This window comes from Protomyctophum parallelum (assembly GCF_964188405.1).
Source record: "Protomyctophum parallelum genome assembly, chromosome: 16".
In the NCBI taxonomy this organism is placed as follows: domain Eukaryota; kingdom Metazoa; phylum Chordata; class Actinopteri; order Myctophiformes; family Myctophidae; genus Protomyctophum; species Protomyctophum parallelum.
The window spans coordinates 47,446,357-47,466,356 of record NC_139711.1 but is presented as its reverse complement, the minus strand read 5'-3'; the positions used below and the strand labels follow the sequence as shown (position 1 = coordinate 47,466,356).

The following is a 20,000-nucleotide window of genomic DNA, read 5'->3' as shown; positions in this document are numbered from 1 at the left end:
TACCTTCGGGGAGTTGACCTTTGAGTATATATGAATAGAGAAGACACCCGAGTTCTCCTCCCATCCACTTGCATTAAGTTGTAGTTCTCCTCCCATCCACTTGCATTGAGTTGCTCAAAAGCGCATGAGGAGATTTCACTCCTCCTTCCGGGTAGGAGTGCATTCTGGGATGGATTGTCCCCCCAAACACATGAACGCGCTGCCGTTGAACGTGCACGAACGCGCACGAGCGTGCTGCCGTTGTGAACGTTGCACAATGATAGTCAACGGACAGCGCGTTCATGTGTTTGGGGCCACAGGCTGCAATACCTTCATTCGGCCACTATGTCCATTTGGCCTCAGGGTTTCCTCTGGGTGCCGTCTCCAGTGGCTTGCACAGATAGACACTAGGGGGTGCTAGAGCACCCCCTGCCCTTATGGCAATGTGCTAAAAAATATATATATATATAAAAAACGCTTCTACTATATTATTTAGGCCCCCCACAATCTAAAGCTATGTTTCTATGTCAGTGGTTCTTCGATAAAAAAAATATATATCAGACCTACAAGCTCGTAGCGCGCCACTCGGTGGCGCGCTACGAGCTTGTAGATCTGCTATTTTTCAATAGCTATAAAGCACCAAAATGGGTTCCCGGCCCAAAATGCGCTCCACAAGGTGCCCTTTTCTTTCCACTTGAGCACCTGCCCCTCTAAATGTCTGTGCACGCCACTGGCCGTCTCTACTCACATATATACTCTATGGAGTTGAGGCTCACTGACCTTTTCTTTCTGCCGCGCTCAGAGGAGGAGAACGGTAACCTGACGCTGCCAGATGGGGGCGGTATTGGGTAACCATGTTCCCCAACACAGCACTCATCTGGGATCTCTCAGGGAGTTGAGCTGACAAAAATCCGTTCCGTACCGGACCAATCAGCGTGAGCTATAAGGGCGGGGATATGTGCGAAACCGGATGTGACGCTATATAGACACGTCAATATGATTGGTTGTGTTTGCACGCCCACACGGTGATAGACAGACGGTCCCATCCAATCATCTACCAAGTATCTTGAAAAAAAAGGAACAGCAGCCCGTCATCGAATTTGCTTCCGCGATCCCAGATCCCAATAAGCTGTGAAACACATTTGTGTAGCAAAAGCTTCTTGGATCTGGCAGCGTCAGGTTAGGACACCAAGTACACAATTCAGTGATTGTATGTGCGATCAATTCATAGATTATCCTTTCTGTTGCGCACTGAAAGAGGTTGTGTGGTCATGGCTACTCTTTGTCTATACAGTCTGGGGATATACAGGCTTTAACCCATTCTGACCTGAGATCAGATTCTAAAAATGTCTTCTACATCCTGACAGTTTTCTGATAAAGCTAATGTTTCTATGTCAGTCGTTCTTCAGTCGATTTTTCAAAAATAGCAGACCTACAAGCTCGTATCGCGCCACTCGGTGGCGCGATATGAGCTTGTAGATCTGCTATTTTTCAATAGCTATAAAGCATAACATGATGCCGACACCAAAATGGGTTCCCGTTCTTGGATCTGGCATAGCGTCAGGTTTAGGAGAACGGGATCACTGACCTTTTCTTTGCTCCGCGCTCAGAGGAGGAGAACGGCTCAATGGCTAGACTAAACATGGTCCATAAAATTAAATACGGAGAGGTCCCAGAAGTTTTAAGAACATGTTTCAGGCAGGTAAACGAGGTACACAACCATTTCACCAGAGCCAGTATTGCAGATGTGGTGCTCCCTGCTTTTAAAAGTAAAGTGGGCAAAGGCTCATTCATTTATATAGGAGCCACACAGTGGAATAGCCTGGAATCCAGTGTTAAACTGACCTCCAATTTGAGGACATTTAAACAGAAGACAAAAAAATGGCTACTGGAAAAGGTTCCCCTATAAAGGCTCATCTTAGAGGGATGGATAGGGACGTACTTGTTGAGTTGTGTATGTAATGTATATGTACTGTTATGTATTTGTGATGTATTTTAAAGTATTGTTCCGTTCAGTGTGAGAGGACCCCAGTGGAAATAAGTCTTTGGACTTTACTGTGTAATCCTTGGATCGCTGATTATGATGCTGTATTATGATTGCTTTTCTAAATAAATCAAATCAAATCAAAGAAATAATCACTGACCTTTCTTTGCTCCTCCTCGCTCAGAGGAGGAGAACGGCTCACTGACCTTTCTTTGCTCAGAGGAGGAGAACGGCTCACTGACCTTTCTTTGCTCAGAGGAGGAGAACGGCTCACTGACCTTTCTTTGCTCCTCGCTCAGAGGAGGAGAACGGCTCACTGACCTTTCTTTGCTCCTCGCTCAGAGGAGGAGAACGGCTCACTGACCTTTCTTTGCTCAGAGGAGGAGAACGGCTCACTGACCTTTCTTTGCTCAGAGGAGGAGAACGACTCACTGACCTTTCTTTGCTCAGAGGAGGAGAACGGCTCACTGACCTTTCTTTGCTCAGAGGAGGAGAACGGCTCACTGACCTTTCTTTGCTCCTCGCTCAGAGGAGGAGAACGGCTCACTGACCTTTCTTTGCTCCTCGCTCAGAGGAGGAGAACGGCTCACTGACCTTTCTTTGCTCAGAGGAGGAGAACGGCTCACTGACCTTTCTTTGCTCAGAGGAGGAGAACGACTCACTGACCTTTCTTTGCTCAGAGGAGGAGAACGACTCACTGACCTTTCTTTGCTCAGAGGAGGAGAACGGCTCACTGACCTTTCTTTGCTCCTCCCTCAGAGGAGGAGAACGACTCACTGACCTTTCTTTGCTCAGAGGAGGAGAACGGCTCACTGACCTTTCTTTGCTCAGAGGAGGAGAACGGCTCACTGACCTTTCTTTGCTCCTCCCTCAGAGGAGGAGAACGGCTCACTGACCTTTCTTTGCTCAGAGGAGGAGAACGGCTCACTGACCTTTCTTTGCTCAGAGGAGGAGAACGGCTCACTGACCTTTCTTTGCTCCTCCCTCAGAGGAGGAGAACGGCTCACTGACCTTTCTTTGCTCCTCCCTCAGAGGAGGAGAACGGCTCACTGACCTTTCTTTGCTCAGAGGAGGAGAACGGCTCACTGACCTTTCTTTGCTCAGAGGAGGAGAACGGCTCAATGACCTTTCTTTGCTCAGAGGAGGAGAACGGCTCACTGACCTTTCTTTGCTCAGAGGAGGAGAACGGCTCACTGACCTTTCTTTGCTCCTCGCTCAGAGGAGGAGAACGGCTCAATGACCTTTCTTTGCTCAGAGGAGGAGAACGGCTCACTGACCTTTCTTTGCTCTGCGCTCAGAGGAGGAGAACGGCTCACTGACCTTTCTTTGCTCAGAGGAGGAGAACGGCTCACTGACCTTTCTTTGCTCCTCCCTCAGAGGAGGAGAACGGCGCACTGACCTTTCTTTGCTCAGAGGAGGAGAACGACTCACTGACCTTTCTTTGCTCAGAGGAGGAGAACGACTCACTGACCTTTCTTTGCTCAGAGGAGGAGAACGGCTCACTGACCTTTCTTTGCTCAGAGGAGGAGAACGACTCACTGACCTTTCTTTGCTCAGAGGAGGAGAACGACTCACTGACCTTTCTTTGCTCAGAGGAGGAGAACGACTCACTGACCTTTCTTTGCTCAGAGGAGGAGAACGGCTCACTGACCTTTCTTTGCTCAGAGGAGGAGAACGGCTCACTGACCTTTCTTTGCTCAGAGGAGGAGAACGGCTCACTGACCTTTCTTTGCTCAGAGGAGGAGAACGACTCACTGACCTTTCTTTGCTCAGAGGAGGAGAACGGCTCACTGACCTTTCTTTGCTCCTCCCTCAGAGGAGGAGAACGGCTCAATGACCTTTCTTTGCTCCTCCCTCAGAGGAGGAGAACGGCTCAATGACCTTTCTTTGCTCAGAGGAGGAGAACGGCTCACTGACCTTTCTTTGCTCAGAGGAGGAGAACGGCGCACTGACCTTTCTTTGCTCAGAGGAGGAGAACGGCTCACTGACCTTTCTTTGCTCAGAGGAGGAGAACGGCTCACTGACCTTTCTTTGCTCAGAGGAGGAGAACGGCTCACTGACCTTTCTTTGCTCCTCCCTCAGAGGAGGAGAACGGCTCACTGACCTTTCTTTGCTCCTCCCTCAGAGGAGGAGAACGGCTCACTGACCTTTCTTTGCTCCTCCCTCAGAGGAGGAGAACGGCGCACTGACCTTTCTTTGCTCCTCCCTCAGAGGAGGAGAACGGCGCACTGACCTTTCTTTGCTCCTCCCTCAGAGGAGGAGAACGGCGCACTGACCTTTCTTTGCTCAGAGGAGGAGAACGGCTCACTGACCTTTCTTTGCTCAGAGGAGGAGAACGGCTCAATGACCTTTCTTTGCTCAGAGGAGGAGAACGGCTCACTGACCTTTCTTTGCTCAGAGGAGGAGAACGGCTCACTGACCTTTCTTTGCTCCTCGCTCAGAGGAGGAGAACGGCTCAATGACCTTTCTTTGCTCAGAGGAGGAGAACGGCTCACTGACCTTTCTTTGCTCTGCGCTCAGAGGAGGAGAACGGCGCACTGACCTTTCTTTGCTCTGCGCTCAGAGGAGGAGAACGGCTCACTGACCTTTCTTTGCTCAGAGGAGGAGAACGGCTCAATGACCTTTCTTTGCTCAGAGGAGGAGAACGGCTCACTGACCTTTCTTTGCTCTGCGCTCAGAGGAGGAGAACGGCTCACTGACCTTTCTTTGCTCTGCGCTCAGAGGAGGAGAACGGCTCACTGACCTTTCTTTGCTCCTCGCTCAGAGGAGGAGAACGGCTCACTGACCTTTCTTTGCTCAGAGGAGGAGAACGGCTCAATGACCTTTCTTTGCTCAGAGGAGGAGAACGGCTCACTGACCTTTCTTTGCTCCTCGCTCAGAGGAGGAGAACGGCGCACTGACCTTTCTTTACTCTGCGCTCAGAGGAGGAGAACGGCTCACTGACCTTTCTTTGCTCTGCGCTCAGAGGAGGAGAACGGCTCACTGACCTTTCTTTGCTCCTCGCTCAGAGGAGGAGAACGGCGCACTGACCTTTCTTTGCTCCTCGCTCAGAGGAGGAGAACGGCGCACTGACCTTTCTTTGCTCCTCGCTCAGAGGAGGAGAACGGCGCACTGACCTTTCTTTGCTCCGCGGAGGAGAACGGTAACCTGACCTTTCTTTGCTCCGCGCTCAGAGGAGGAGAACGGTAACCTGACCTTTCTTTGCTCCGCGCTCAGAGGAGGACAGCATCTTGTAGACCCTGAAGGCGTTGGTTCCCTTCTTGATGCTCTTGTCCTTCACCTCCTCGATGTCCGGCAGGCTGTTCATGGCGCAGCGGAAGTTGGCCTTCCACGTCTTGGGGTCGGGACGGTCCACGCCGTGCTGGTACTTACCTAGCGGGGTCACACCATAGAGTTATATATCTATAGAGAAGACACCCGAGTTCTCCTCCCATCCACTTGCATTAAGACAGAGTGCATTCTGGGATTGATTGGTCCCAAACACATGAACGCGCTGCCGTTGACTATCATTGTGCCGTTTGTGCTGCGTTCACGTATGAAACATTCGTTCACGTGTCATGGCCCCAATCACATGAACGTGCTTCAATGATAGTCAACGGAGCAGCGCTGGCTCGAGCTGCAATACCAAATCCGGCCACTATGTCCATTTCGCCTCAGGGTTTCCTCTGGGTGCCTTCTCTATAAATATATACTCTAAGGGTCACACAGAGAGAGATTGGTTCTGGACGCTTTAAAGGGATTGTGACATTAAAAAAAAGGTTTTGGAATTGTTCTTATTTTTTTTAGGTTTTCTAATCTCAATTGCACCCAAAAAACATGAACTTTTAACATTCAGTAGATTTTCTGTGATCTGGGGTTTTCTGGCTCAAACAGGTGCTCTGATTTGCCGGCAGTAAGTGATGTAAGAGCCTGCAAATCCCATATATGTCAATGGGATTTGCCAGCAGATGTCACTGTTTTCACTGTGTTGCCTGTTTTCATTGTAGCTCAAAAGGCTTCCAAACCCCAAAGAAAACTTCAGACCACAGAAAATCCACTGAATGTTCAAAGTTCAGGTTTTTTGGGTGTAATTGAGGTCATAAAACCTAAAAGAAAAAAGAAAAAGAAATGAAAATGAATGTCATAAAACCTTTAACCCATTCTGGGCGGGAAACCCTGTTGGTGTTTTAACAAACTCCCACTGTGCCTTCGACAGGCAGCCTCTGTAGTTTAACAAACTCCCACTGTACCTTCGACAGGCAGCCTCTGTAGTTTAACAAACTCCCACTGTGCCTTCGACAGGCAGCCTCTGTAGGTTAACAAACTCCCACTGTACCTTCGACAGGCAGCCTCTGTAGTTTAACAAACTCCCACTGTACCTTCGACAGGCAGCCTCTGTAGTTTAACAAACTCCCACTGTGCCTTCGACAGGCAGCCTCTGTAGGTTAACAAACTCCCACTGTACCTTCGACAGGCAGCCTCTGTAGACATTATTAACCCATTTAGACCTGGGAACGATTCGACAAGTTTTCTGAAAAACCCCATGTTTCTATGTCAGTGGTTCTCACAGGGTTAAACCCCATGTTTCTATGTCAGTGGTTCTCACAGGGTTAAACCCCATGTTTCTATGTCAGTGGTTCTCACAGGGTTAAACCCCATGTGTCTATGTCAGTGGTTCTCACAGGGTTAAAACCCCATGTTTCTATGTCAGTGGTTCTCACAGGGTTAAAACCCCATGTTTCTATGTCAGTGGTTCTCACAGGGTTAAAACCCCATGTTTCTATGTCAGTGGTTCTCACAGGGTTAAAACCCCATGTTTCTATGTCAGTGGTTCTCACAGGGTTAAAACCCCATGTTTCTATGTCAGTGGTTCTCACAGGGTTAAAACCCCATGTTTCTATGTCAGTGGTTCTCACAGGGTTAAAACCCCATGTTTCTATGTCAGTGGTTCTCACAGGGTTAAAACCCCATGTTTCTATGTCAGTGGTTCTCACAGGGTTAAACCCCATGTTTCTATGTCAGTGGTTCTCACAGGGTTAAACCCCATGTTTCTATGTCAGTGGTTCTCACAGGGTTAAACCCCATGTTTCTATGTCAGTGGTTCTCACAGGGTTAAAACCCCATGTTTCTATGTCAGTGGTTCTCACAGGGTTAAACCCAATGTTTCTATGTCAGTGGTTCTCACAGGGTTAAACCCCATGTTTCTATGTCAGTGGTTCTCACAGGGTTAAACCCTATGTTTCTATGTCAGTGGTTCTCACAGGGTTAAACCCCATGTTTCTATGTCAGTGGTTCTCACAGGGTTAAACCCCATGTTTCTATGTCAGTGGTTCTCACAGGGTTAAACCCCATGTTTCTATGTCAGTGGTTCTCACAGGGTTAAAACCCCATGTTTCTATGTCAGTGGTTCCCCCTCGGAAGCATTTATATTTTACTCATGCTCAGAGCTTCCGTTGCTCCAGACTGTACGACGGAAGCATTTATATTTTACTCATGATCAGAGCTTCCGTTGCTCCAGACTGTACGACGGAAGCATTTATATTTTACTCATGATCAGAGCTTCCGTTGCTCCAGACTGTACGACAGAAGCATTTATATTTTACTCATGATCAGAGCTTCCGTTGCTCCAGACTGTACGACAGAAGCATTTATATTTTACTCATGATCAGAGCTTCCGTTGCTCCAGACTGTATGATGGAAGCATTTATATTTTACTCATGATCAGAGCTTCCGTTGCTCCAGACTGTATGACGGAAGCATTTATATTTTACTCATGATCAGAGCTTCTGTTTCTCCAGACTGTACGACGGAAGCATTTATATTTTACTCATGATCAGAGCTTCCGTTGCTCCAGACTGTACGACAGAAGCATTTACATTTTACTCATGATCAGATCTTCCGTTGCTCCAGACTGTACGACGGAAGCGTTTATATTTTACTCATGATCAGAGCTTACGTTGCTCCAGACTGTATGACGGAAGCATTTATATTTTACTCATGATCAGAGCTTCCGTTGCTCCAGACTGTATGACGGAAGCATTTATATTTTACTCATGATCAGAGCTTCCGTTGCTCCAGACTGTATGACGGAAGCATTTATATTTTACTCATGATCAGAGCTTCCATAATGCTCCAGACTGTACGACGGAAGCATTTATATTTTACTCATGATCAGAGCTTCCGTTGCTCCAGACTGTATGACGGAAGCATTTATATTTTACTCATGATCAGAGCTTCTGTTGCTCCAGACTGTATGACGGAAGCATTTATATTTTACTCATAATCAGAGCTTCCGTTGCTCCAGACTGTACGACGGAAGCATTTATATTTTACTCATGATCAGAGCTTCCGTTGCTCCAGACTGTACGACGGAAGCATTTATATTTTACTCATAATCAGAGCTTCCGTTGCTCCAGACTGTACGACGGAAGCATTTATATTTTACTCATGATCAGAGCTTCCGTTGCTCCAGACTGTACGACGGAAGCATTTATATTTTACTCATGATCAGATCTTCCGTTGCTCCAGACTGTATGACGGAAGCATTCATATTTTACTCATGATCAGAGCTTCCGTTGCTCCAGACTGTACGACAGAAGCATTTATATTTTACTCATGATCAGAGCTTCCGTTGCTCCAGACTGTATGACGGAAGCATTCATATTTTACTCATAATCAGAGCTTCCGTTGCTCCAGACTGTATGACGGAAGCATTTATATTTTACTCATGATCAGAGCTTCCGTTGCTCCAGACTGTATGACGGAAGCATTTATATTTTACTCATAATCAGATCTTCTGTAATGCTCCAGACTGTATGACGGAAGCATTTATATTTGACTCATAATCAGATCTTCTGTTGCTCCAGACTGTACGACGGAAGCATTTATATTTTACTCATGATCAGATCTTCCGTTGCTCCAGACTGTACGACGGAAGCATTTATATTTTACTCATGATCAGATCTTCCGTTGCTCCAGACTGTACGACGGAAGCATTTATATTTTACTCATGATCAGAGCTTCCGTTGCTCCAGACTGTATGACGGAAGCATTTATATTTTACTCGTGATCAGATCTTCCGTTGCTCCAGACTGTACGACGGAAGCATTTATATTTTACTCATAATCAGATCTTCTGTAATGCTCCAGACTGTATGACGGAAGCATTTATATTTGACTCTATGTCAGTGGTTCTCACAGGGTTAAACCCCATGTTTCTATGTCAGTGGTTCTCACAGGGTTAAACCCCAATTTTCTATGTCAGTGGTTCTCACAGGGTTAAACCCCATGTTTCTATGTCAGTGGTTCTCACAGGGTTAAAACCCCATGTTTCTATGTCAGTGGTTCCCCCTGGGAAGCATTTATATTTTACTCATGCTCAGAGCTTCCGTTGCTCCAGACTGTACGACGGAAGCATTTATATTTTACTCATGATCAGAGCTTCCGTTGCTCCAGACTGTACGACGGAAGCATTTATATTTTACTCATGATCAGAGCTTCCGTTGCTCCAGACTGTACGACAGAAGCATTTATATTTTACTCATGATCAGAGCTTCCGTTGCTCCAGACTGTATGACGGAAGCATTTATATTTTACTCATGATCAGAGCTTCCGTTGCTCCAGACTGTATGACGGAAGCATTTATATTTTACTCATGATCAGAGCTTCCGTTGCTCCAGACTGTATGACGGAAGCATTTATATTTTACTCATGATCAGAGCTTCCGTTGCTCCAGACTGTATGACGGAAGCATTTATATTTTACTCATGATCAGAGCTTCCATAATGCTCCAGACTGTACGACGGAAGCATTTATATTTTACTCATGATCAGAGCTTCCGTTGCTCCAGACTGTATGACGGAAGCATTTATATTTTACTCATGATCAGAGCTTCTGTTGCTCCAGACTGTATGACGGAAGCATTTATATTTTACTCATAATCAGAGCTTCCGTTGCTCCAGACTGTACGACGGAAGCATTTATATTTTACTCATGATCAGAGCTTCCGTTGCTCCAGACTGTACGACGGAAGCATTTATATTTTACTCATAATCAGAGCTTCCGTTGCTCCAGACTGTACGACGGAAGCATTTATATTTTACTCATGATCAGAGCTTCCGTTGCTCCAGACTGTATGACGGAAGCATTTATATTTTACTCATAATCAGAGCTTCCGTTGCTCCAGACTGTACGACGGAAGCATTTATATTTTACTCATGATCAGAGCTTCCGTTGCTCCAGACTGTACGACGGAAGCATTTATATTTTACTCATAATCAGAGCTTCCGTTGCTCCAGACTGTACGACGGAAGCATTTATATTTTACTCATGATCAGAGCTTCCGTTGCTCCAGACTGTACGACGGAAGCATTTATATTTTACTCATGATCAGATCTTCCGTTGCTCCAGACTGTATGACGGAAGCATTTATATTTGACTCATGATCAGAGCTTCCGTTGCTCCAGACTGTATGACGGAAGCATTTATATTTTACTCATGATCAGAGCTTCCGTTGCTCCAGACTGTATGACGGAAGCGTTTATATTTTACTCATGATCAGAGCTTCCGTTGCTCCAGACTGTACGACGGAAGCGTTTAAATTTTACTCATGATCAGAGCTTCCGTTGCTCCAGACTGTACGATGGAAGCATTTATATTTTACTCATGATCAGAGCTTCCGTTGCTCCAGACTGTATGACAGAAGCATTTATATTTTACTCATGATCAGAGCTTCCGTTGCTCCAGACTGTATGACGGAAGCATTTATATTTTACTCATGATCAGATCTTCCGTTGCTCCAGACTGTATGACAGAAGCATTTATATTTTACTCATGATCAGAGCTTCCGTTGCTCCAGACTGTATGACGGAAGCATTTATATTTTACTCATGATCAGAGCTTCCGTTGCTCCAGACTGTACGACGGAAGCATTTATATTTGACTCATGATCAGAGCTTCCGTTGCTCCAGACTGTATGACGGAAGCATTTATATTTTACTCATGATCAGAGCTTCCGTTGCTCCAGACTGTACGACGGAAGCATTTATATTTTACTCATGATCAGATCTTCCGTTGCTCCAGACTGTATGACGGAAGCATTTATATTTTACTCATGATCAGAGCTTCCGTTGCTCCAGACTGTACGACGGAAGCATTTATATTTTACTCATGATCAGAGCTTCCGTAATGCTCCAGACTGTACGACGGAAGCATTTATATTTTACTCATGATCAGAGCTTCCGTTGCTCCAGACTGTACGACGGAAGCATTTATATTTTACTCATGATCAGAGCTTCCGTTGCTCCAGACTGTACGACGGAAGCATTTATATTTTACTCATGATCAGAGCTTCCGTTGCTCCAGACTGTACGACGGAAGCGTTTATATTTTACTCATGATCAGAGCTTTCGTTGCTCCAGACTGTACGACGGAAGCATTTATATTTTACTCATGATCAGAGCTTTCGTTGCTCCAGACTGTACGACGGAAGCATTTATATTTTACTCATGATCAGAGCTTCCGTAATGCTCCAGACTGTACGACGGAAGCGTTTATATTTTACTCATGATCAGAGCTTCCGTTGCTCCAGACTGTACGACGGAAGCATTTATATTTTACTCATAATCAGAGCTTCCGTTGCTCCAGACTGTACGACGGAAGCATTTATATTTTACTCATGATCAGAGCTTCCGTTGCTCCAGACTGTACGACGGAAGCATTTATATTTTACTCATGATCAGATCTTCCGTTGCTCCAGACTGTATGACGGAAGCATTTATATTTTACTCATGATCAGAGCTTCCGTTGCTCCAGACTGTACGACAGAAGCATTTATATTTTACTCATGATCAGAGCTTCCGTTGCTCCAGACTGTATGACGGAAGCATTCATATTTTACTCATAATCAGAGCTTCCGTTGCTCCAGACTGTATGACGGAAGCATTTATATTTGACTCATGATCAGAGCTTCTGTTGCTCCAGACTGTATGACGAAAGCATTTATATTTTACTCATAATCAGATCTTCCGTTGCTCCAGACTGTACGACGGAAGCATTTATATTTTACTCATAATCAGATCTTCCGTTGCTCCAGACTGTACGACGGAAGCATTTATATTTTACTCATAATCAGATCTTCCGTTGCTCTAGACTGTACGACGGAAGCATTTATATTTTACTCATGATCAGAGCTTCCGTTGCTCCAGACTGTACGACGGAAGCATTTATATTTTACTCATGATCAGAGCTTTCGTTGCTCCAGACTGTATGACGGAAGCATTTATATTTTACTCATGATCAGAGCTTCCGTTGCTCCAGACTGTACGACAGAAGCATTTATATTTTACTCATGATCAGAGCTTCCGTTGCTCCAGACTGTACGACGGAAGCATTTATATTTGACTCATAATCAGAGCTTCCGTTGCTCCAGACTGTACGACGGAAGCATTTATATTTTACTCATAATCAGAGCTTCCGTTGCTCCAGACTGTATGACGGAAGCATTTATATTGTACTCATGATCAGAGCTTCCGTTGCTCCAGACTGTATGACGGAAGCATTTATATTTTACTCATGATCAGAGCTTCCGTTGCTCCAGACTGTATGACGGAAGCATTTATATTTTACTCATAATCAGAGCTTCCGTTGCTCCAGACTGTATGACGGAAGCATTTATATTTTACTCGTGATCAGAGCTTCCGTTGCTCCAGACTGTATGACGGAAGCATTTATATTTTACTCATGATCAGATCTTCCGTTGCTCCAGACTGTACGACGGAAGCATTTATATTTTACTCATGATCAGAGCTTCCGTTGCTCCAGACTGTATGACGGAAGCATTTATATTTTACTCATGATCAGAGCTTCCGTTGCTCCAGACTGTATGACGGAAGCATTTATATTTTACTCATGATCAGAGCTTCCGTTGCTCCAGACTGTACGACGGAAGCATTTATATTTTACTCATGATCAGAGCTTCCGTTGCTCCAGACTGTATGACGGAAGCATTTATATTTTACTCATGATCAGAGCTTCCGTTGCTCCAGACTGTACGACGGAAGCATTTATATTGTACTCGTGATTGCTCCAGACTGTATGACGGAAGCATTTATATTTTACTCGTGATCAGAGCTTCCGTTGCTCCAGACTGTATGACGGAAGTATTTATATTTTACTCATGATCAGAGCTTCCGTTGCTCCAGACTGTATGACGGAAGCATTTATATTTTACTCATGATCAGATCTTCCGTTGCTCCAGACTGTATGACGGAAGCATTTATATTTGACTCATGATCAGAGCTTCCGTTGCTCCAGACTGTATGACGGAAGCATTTATATTTTACTCATGATCAGAGCTTCCGTTGCTCCAGACTGTATGACGGAAGCGTTTATATTTTACTCATGATCAGAGCTTCCGTTGCTCCAGACTGTACGACGGAAGCGTTTAAATTTTACTCATGATCAGAGCTTCCGTTGCTCCAGACTGTATGACGGAAGCGTTTATATTTTACTCATGATCAGAGCTTCCGTTGCTCCAGACTGTACGACGGAAGCGTTTAAATTTTACTCATGATCAGAGCTTCTGTTGCTCCAGACTGTACGATGGAAGCATTTATATTTTACTCATGATCAGAGCTTCCATAATGCTCCAGACTGTACGACGGAAGCATTTATATTTGACTCATGATCAGAGCTTCCGTTGCTCCAGACTGTACGACGGAAGCATTTATATTTTACTCATGATCAGAGCTTCCGTTGCTCCAGACTGTACGACGGAAGCATTTATATTTTCTCATGATCAGATCTTCCGTAATGCTCCAGACTGTACGACGGAAGCATTTATATTTGACTCATGATCAGAGCTTCCGTTTGCCCCAGACTGTACGACGGAAGCATTTATATTTTACTCATGATCAGAGCTTCCGTTGCTCCAGACTGTATGACGGAAGCATTTATATTTTACTCATGATCAGAGCTTCCGTTGCTCCAGACTGTATGACGGAAGCATTTATATTTTACTCATGATCAGAGCTTCCGTTGCTCCAGACTGTACGACGGAAGCATTTATATTTTACTCATGATCAGAGCTTCCGTTGCTCCAGACTGTATGACGGAAGCATTTATATTTTACTCATGATCAGAGCTTCCGTTGCTCCAGACTGTACGACGGAAGCATTTATATTGTACTCGTGATTGCTCCAGACTGTATGACGGAAGCATTTATATTTTACTCGTGATCAGAGCTTCCGTTGCTCCAGACTGTATGACGGAAGTATTTATATTTTACTCATGATCAGAGCTTCCGTTGCTCCAGACTGTATGACGGAAGCATTTATATTTTACTCATGATCAGATCTTCCGTTGCTCCAGACTGTATGACGGAAGCATTTATATTTGACTCATGATCAGAGCTTCCGTTGCTCCAGACTGTATGACGGAAGCATTTATATTTTACTCATGATCAGAGCTTCCGTTGCTCCAGACTGTATGACGGAAGCGTTTATATTTTACTCATGATCAGAGCTTCCGTTGCTCCAGACTGTACGACGGAAGCGTTTATATTTTACTCATGATCAGAGCTTCCGTTGCTCCAGACTGTATGACGGAAGCATTTATATTTTACTCATGATCAGAGCTTCCGTTGCTCCAGACTGTACGATGGAAGCATTTATATTTTACTCATGATCAGAGTTTCCGTTGCTCCAGACTGTACGACGGAAGCATTTATATTTTACTCATGATCAGAGCTTCCGTTGCTCCAGACTGTATGACGGAAGCATTTATATTTTACTCATGATCAGAGCTTCCATAATGCTCCAGACTGTATGATGGAAGCATTTATATTTTACTCATGATCAGAGCTTCCGTTGCTCCAGACTGTACGACGGAAGCGTTTATATTTTACTCATGATCAGAGCTTCCGTTGCTCCAGACTGTACGACGGAAGCATTTATATTTTACTCATAATCAGAGCTTCCGTTGCTCCAGACTGTACGACGGAAGCATTTGGACATGGCGAGAGGCAACAGTCTGGCAACGCGAGACTAGGTCAGTACAGTACAGATCAGAACAAACAGTCCACCCTGAGCCTGTGTGTGTGTGTGTGTGTGTGTGTGTGTGTGTGTGTGTGTGTGTGTGTGTGTGTGTGTGTGTACAGTACCAGTGTGTATGGCCCATCTCATGAACAGCGGAGCGTCCTTCTCCAGATCCCATCCGTGGCGAGCAGCGTGCATCCAGGGGATCTGGAAGATCCTCTTCTCCTGGTGGTGGGAGGGACCATTCACACATTCACACAACGAAGGCCTTTTAAAACCCATTCTGACCTGAGATCAGATTCATACGAGGTTTCCACTGGACACACACACTGGTCTGATTATAACCCATTCTGACCTGAGATCAGATTCTAAAAATGTCAGTCGTTCTTCGATTTTTTTCAAAAATAGCAGACCTACAAGCTCGTAGCGCTACGAGCTTGTAGATCTGCTATTTTTCAATAGCTAAAGCATGACATGATGCTTAAACACCAAAATGGGTTCCCGTTCAGAATGGGTTAACCATTTTAACCAGGCCTTTTAATCCAGAGTGATTTACAGTAAGCATGGTACACACAAACTAATACAAAAATGCAGATGCGTGTGAGTGTGTGCGTGGGTGCGTTGCGTTGCGTTGCGTTGCGTTGCGTGCGTTGCGTGCGTTGCGTGCGTTGTGTGTGTGCGTGCGTTGTGTGTGTGCGTTGCGTTGCGTTGCGTTGCGTTGTGTTGCGTGTGTGCGTGCGTTGTGTGTGTGCGTGCGTTGCGTTGCGTGCGTTGTGTTGCGTTGCGTGCGTTGCGTTGCGTGCGTTGTGTGTGTGCGTGCCTTGCGTTGCGTTGCGTGCCTTGCGTTGCGTTGCGTTGCGTTGCGTGCGTTGTGTGTTTGCGTTGCGTTGCGTTGCGTTGCGTTGCGTGCGTTGTGTGTGTGCGTTGCATTGCGTTGCGTGCGTTGTGTGTGTGCGTTGTGTTGCGTTGCGTTGCGTGCGTTGTGTGTGTGCGTGCCTTGCGTTGCGTTGCGTTGCGTTGCGTTGCGTTGCGTTGCGCTGCGTTGCGTGCGTTGTGTGTGTGCGTTGCGTTGCGTTGCGTGCGTTGCGTGCGTTGTGTGTGTGCGTGCGTTGCGTTGCGTTGCGTGCGTTGCGTGCCTTGCGTTGCGTTGCGTTGCGTGCGTTGTGTGTGTGCGTGCGTTGCGTTGCGTGCGTTGTGTGTGTGCGTGCGTGTGCGTACTTACTCTGTTGACCCATTGAAGCCCAGGTATCTGACAGGAGTTTATCTGTTCCTCTAACCATGGCCTCATACGCATCCGCTCCACTGGCATGGTGGCCTGCGCACGCACACACACACACACACGCACACGCGCACGCGCACGCACACGCGCACGTGTGCACGCGCACGCACACGCACACGCACACGCACACGCACACGCACACACACACGCACACGCACACGCAGACGCACACGCACACGCAGACGCACACACACACGCACCCACACACACACACACACACACACAGACAGAGAACAGTTTTAAACACTTATGTCCTATTTTACATTTTCAGCTATTCAAGAATAGCATATCTATAAGTTTTAGATCGCCTCATATAAGAACTGTGTTTGAACAATAAACATGTCATCCCGGCCGCTTCACTCATATGGATATGAAGAATCAACTGACTGAGAGAAAACGCTAATGTTACTGCTGCTGAATTAGTTAGATTTTCGCTAGAAGCAGACTGTGTCAGATTCTAAAAATGTCTTGTTTGAAATTGACAGTTTTCTGAAAAAGCTATGTTTCTATGTCAGTCGTTCTTCGATTTTTCAATTTAAAAAAAAAAAAATAGCAGATCTACAAGCTCGTAGCGCGCCACCGAGTGGCGCGCTACGAGCTTGTAGGTCTGCTATTTTTCAATAGCTAAAGCATAACATGATGCTAACAATTGATAGCATCAATTGGTTAATTGGTTAATCGGATCATGACACTTATTTAGCTATCACCTTAAAAAATATATTTTAGGTTATTTTAGACATGCATGTTCTAACTATCAAAAAAATATAATTAATTTGAAATTGATTGATTGAAATATTTATCAACAGTTTGCAGAATTACAGTACATTTCAAGCACAAACTCAATACAAAAGACTGTTAACTGTGAGTGGACGACCCAATTAAGCATTACACAGGGTCCACATTGTTCAATTCATCAAAACATTTAGAGACGTACAAATAGACACTTCTATGTCGTTAAAGAACAGAACAGGAATTCATCATAAAGGAAGCAAAAAGGGAAAAGAAACATATACAGTGAGGGGGGGGGGGAGGGGGGAAATGTTATTTGATTAGCTGCTGATTAGGCTGCTATTCAAATAAAAAACAAACTAAATTAAAATGTATCAAAGCAACTCATGGTGTCTTTATAGGCTTATTCTGACTGCATACATTTGATTAACCCATTCTGACCTGAGATCAGATTCATACGAGGTTTCCACTGGACAACACACTGGTCTGATTATAACCCATTCTGACCTGAGATCAGATTCATACAAGGTTTCCACTGGACACACACTGGTCTGATTAAAGAATAGCTACACATGTGTCAGTCTAGAAGGAACTGTACTCTTCTGAACTCAAATACATACAGTAGGTCATTTAAAAATAAACATTGTTCTAGTTCTTGATATTATAATCGTTATGTGTCATATTTTGCTTTGCAGTCGCTACTGTGAAACTATCATCAGATTGTAAGGGAAGAGAGATGGATCACTTCTCTTTTACTTCACTTACACTTGACACTGGTAAAGATATGGTTAAGTGCATGGAAATCACCTATGATAAATTTCGAAAAACTAGTGATTAGTTGCCGATTCGATTAATCTATTACTAAATTGGTTGACATCTAATTGATTAATCGATTCGATCGTTGTAATCGTAATCGTTGTAGCCCTGAAATGAATGCGTTACTTCAGGGGTCTTTACACTAACCACTTGAACCCTCACATCCCCATCCGGGAGGAAGATTTGCCGAAAATAGCAGATCTACAAGCTCGAAAACAGTGGATCTAGAAGCTGTCGCCAAGCAGACACATTGAGAGCTTGTATATTGTCATTTTACACTTGGTTGCATGCTGAAAATAGCCGATCTACAAGCTCACAACGTGTCGCGTCCTGAGCTTGTAGATCTGCTATTTTCAGCAGGTGTAAAATCAGTCCTTACGCCGAAATACATTTCAGTCGACTACATCAACCGTAGATTTAGTCGACTAAAATCTCATGGCATTCAGTCGACTAAAACTATAGTCTTAAACACTAAGACATTCCAGGTGACTAAAATGTGACTAAGGCTAAATGAAAGCTATTCAAGAGACTATGACTAAAACTAAAATATGTGATATGACACATAATGTGTGTGATATCTATGTGTGATTATGTGTGATAAAATGTGTGATATGTGTGATGTGTGACTAAGATATGTGAAGATATGTGACTAAGATGTGACTAAGGCTAAATGAAAGCTATTCAAGAGACTGTATTAGTGACTAAAACTAACATCAAAATGAGCTGCCAAAGACAACACTATACTGTTATACGGACGTGATAACCCCCCCCCCCCACACACACACACACACACACACACACACACACACACACACACACACACACACACACACACACACACACACACACACACACACACAGTCACACACACACACACACACACACACACACACACACACACACACACACACACACACACACACACAGTCAAAGTCAAAGTCCTCTGGCAGTCATATCAGCCAGTCGGACACTCCCAGGACAAGGTTCACAAACACATTATAAATGCTGCTTTCATGACTCTCCCCAGCAGCGGGGTGTTATATGGATTGGCTACATAATAAATAATAATGCCCGTTTTTCTTTTTCTTTTTTTTTAATCTCCAATCTCCATATAGAGGGTATGACATCATGCGTGTGACATGTCAGTCGTTCTTCGATTTTTCAAAAATAGCAGACCTACAAGCTCGTATCGCGCCACTCGGTGGCGCGCTATGAGCTTGTAGATCTGCTATTTTTTTCAATAGCTAAAGCATGACATGATGCTGACACCAAAATGGGTTCCCGTTCAGAATGGGTTAAACAAACATTAAATTCACTTTGTCACTCGATTTGCCATCAACTTTATGCATGCGCATATACCCTTTATTCTAAGTTTGTGTGGGTGTAAAAAAAATTTTTATAAAGAATTTAAACATTTATTGAAAAAATACAAAAAAACAAGCAAGTTTTATATTGAAACTGTTATTTTGAAACTGTGTTGCCTTATTGTATAAACGTGCTTGCTGTGGTCATGCTTATTCATATTTATTGTTATATCTATTTGTCATTGTCACTTATTGGTGGAGGGGAAAGGAACTGGTTGGAGTAACGTGTTCCTTCCACGCGCTACGTCCAACCAGGGAAACTCCCCCCTGTCAGGTGTAAAGGAGCAACTTGGACACTCAGGCATGAAGGAAGCATGAGTTCAAGTCCGTTGCTCTCCCCTTGTCCCCCATATATGGGGACTAGGTTGGTCTCCCCTTGTCCCCCATATATGGGGACTAGGTTGCTCTCCCCTTGTCCCCCATATATGGGGACTAGGTTGCTCTCCCCTTGTCCCCCATATATGGGGACTAGGTTGGTCTCCCCTTGTCCCCCATATATGGGGACTAGGTTGCTCTCCCCTTGTCCCCCATATATGGGGACTAGGTTGGTCTCCCCTTGTCCCCCGTATATGGGGACTAGGTTGGTCTCCCCTTGTCCCCCATATATGGGGACTAGGTTGGTCTCCCCTTGTCCCCCATATATGGGGACTAGGTTGCTCTCCCCTTGTCCCCCATATATGGGGACTAGGTTGGTCTCCCCTTGTCCCCCATATATGGGGACTAGGTTGGTCTCCCCTTGTCCCCCGTATATGGGGACTAGGTTGGTCTCCCCTTGTCCCCCATATATGGGGACTAGGTTGGTCTCCCCTTGTCCCCCATATATGGGGACTAGGTTGC

General features: G+C 45.0%; 1 protein-coding gene across 1 annotated transcript in view; it reads right to left on the bottom strand.

Moving 5' to 3' along the window:
- The window catches only part of LOC310873855 (interferon regulatory factor 2-like), a gene marked incomplete at its 3' end in the record, with an annotated part of 31,410 nt that overhangs the window by 8,209 nt on the left and 3,201 nt on the right, over positions 1-20,000 (bottom strand). The window contains exons 2-4 of the mRNA XM_083786406.1: positions 16,198-16,290; positions 15,101-15,200; positions 5,159-5,335 (exon numbers count right to left, since the gene is read on the bottom strand). Coding sequence (XP_083642532.1) covers positions 5,159-5,335; positions 15,101-15,200; positions 16,198-16,284 — 364 coding nt within the window. The 5' untranslated portion in view covers positions 16,285-16,290. The remainder of the gene's footprint in view (positions 1-5,158; positions 5,336-15,100; positions 15,201-16,197; positions 16,291-20,000) is intronic.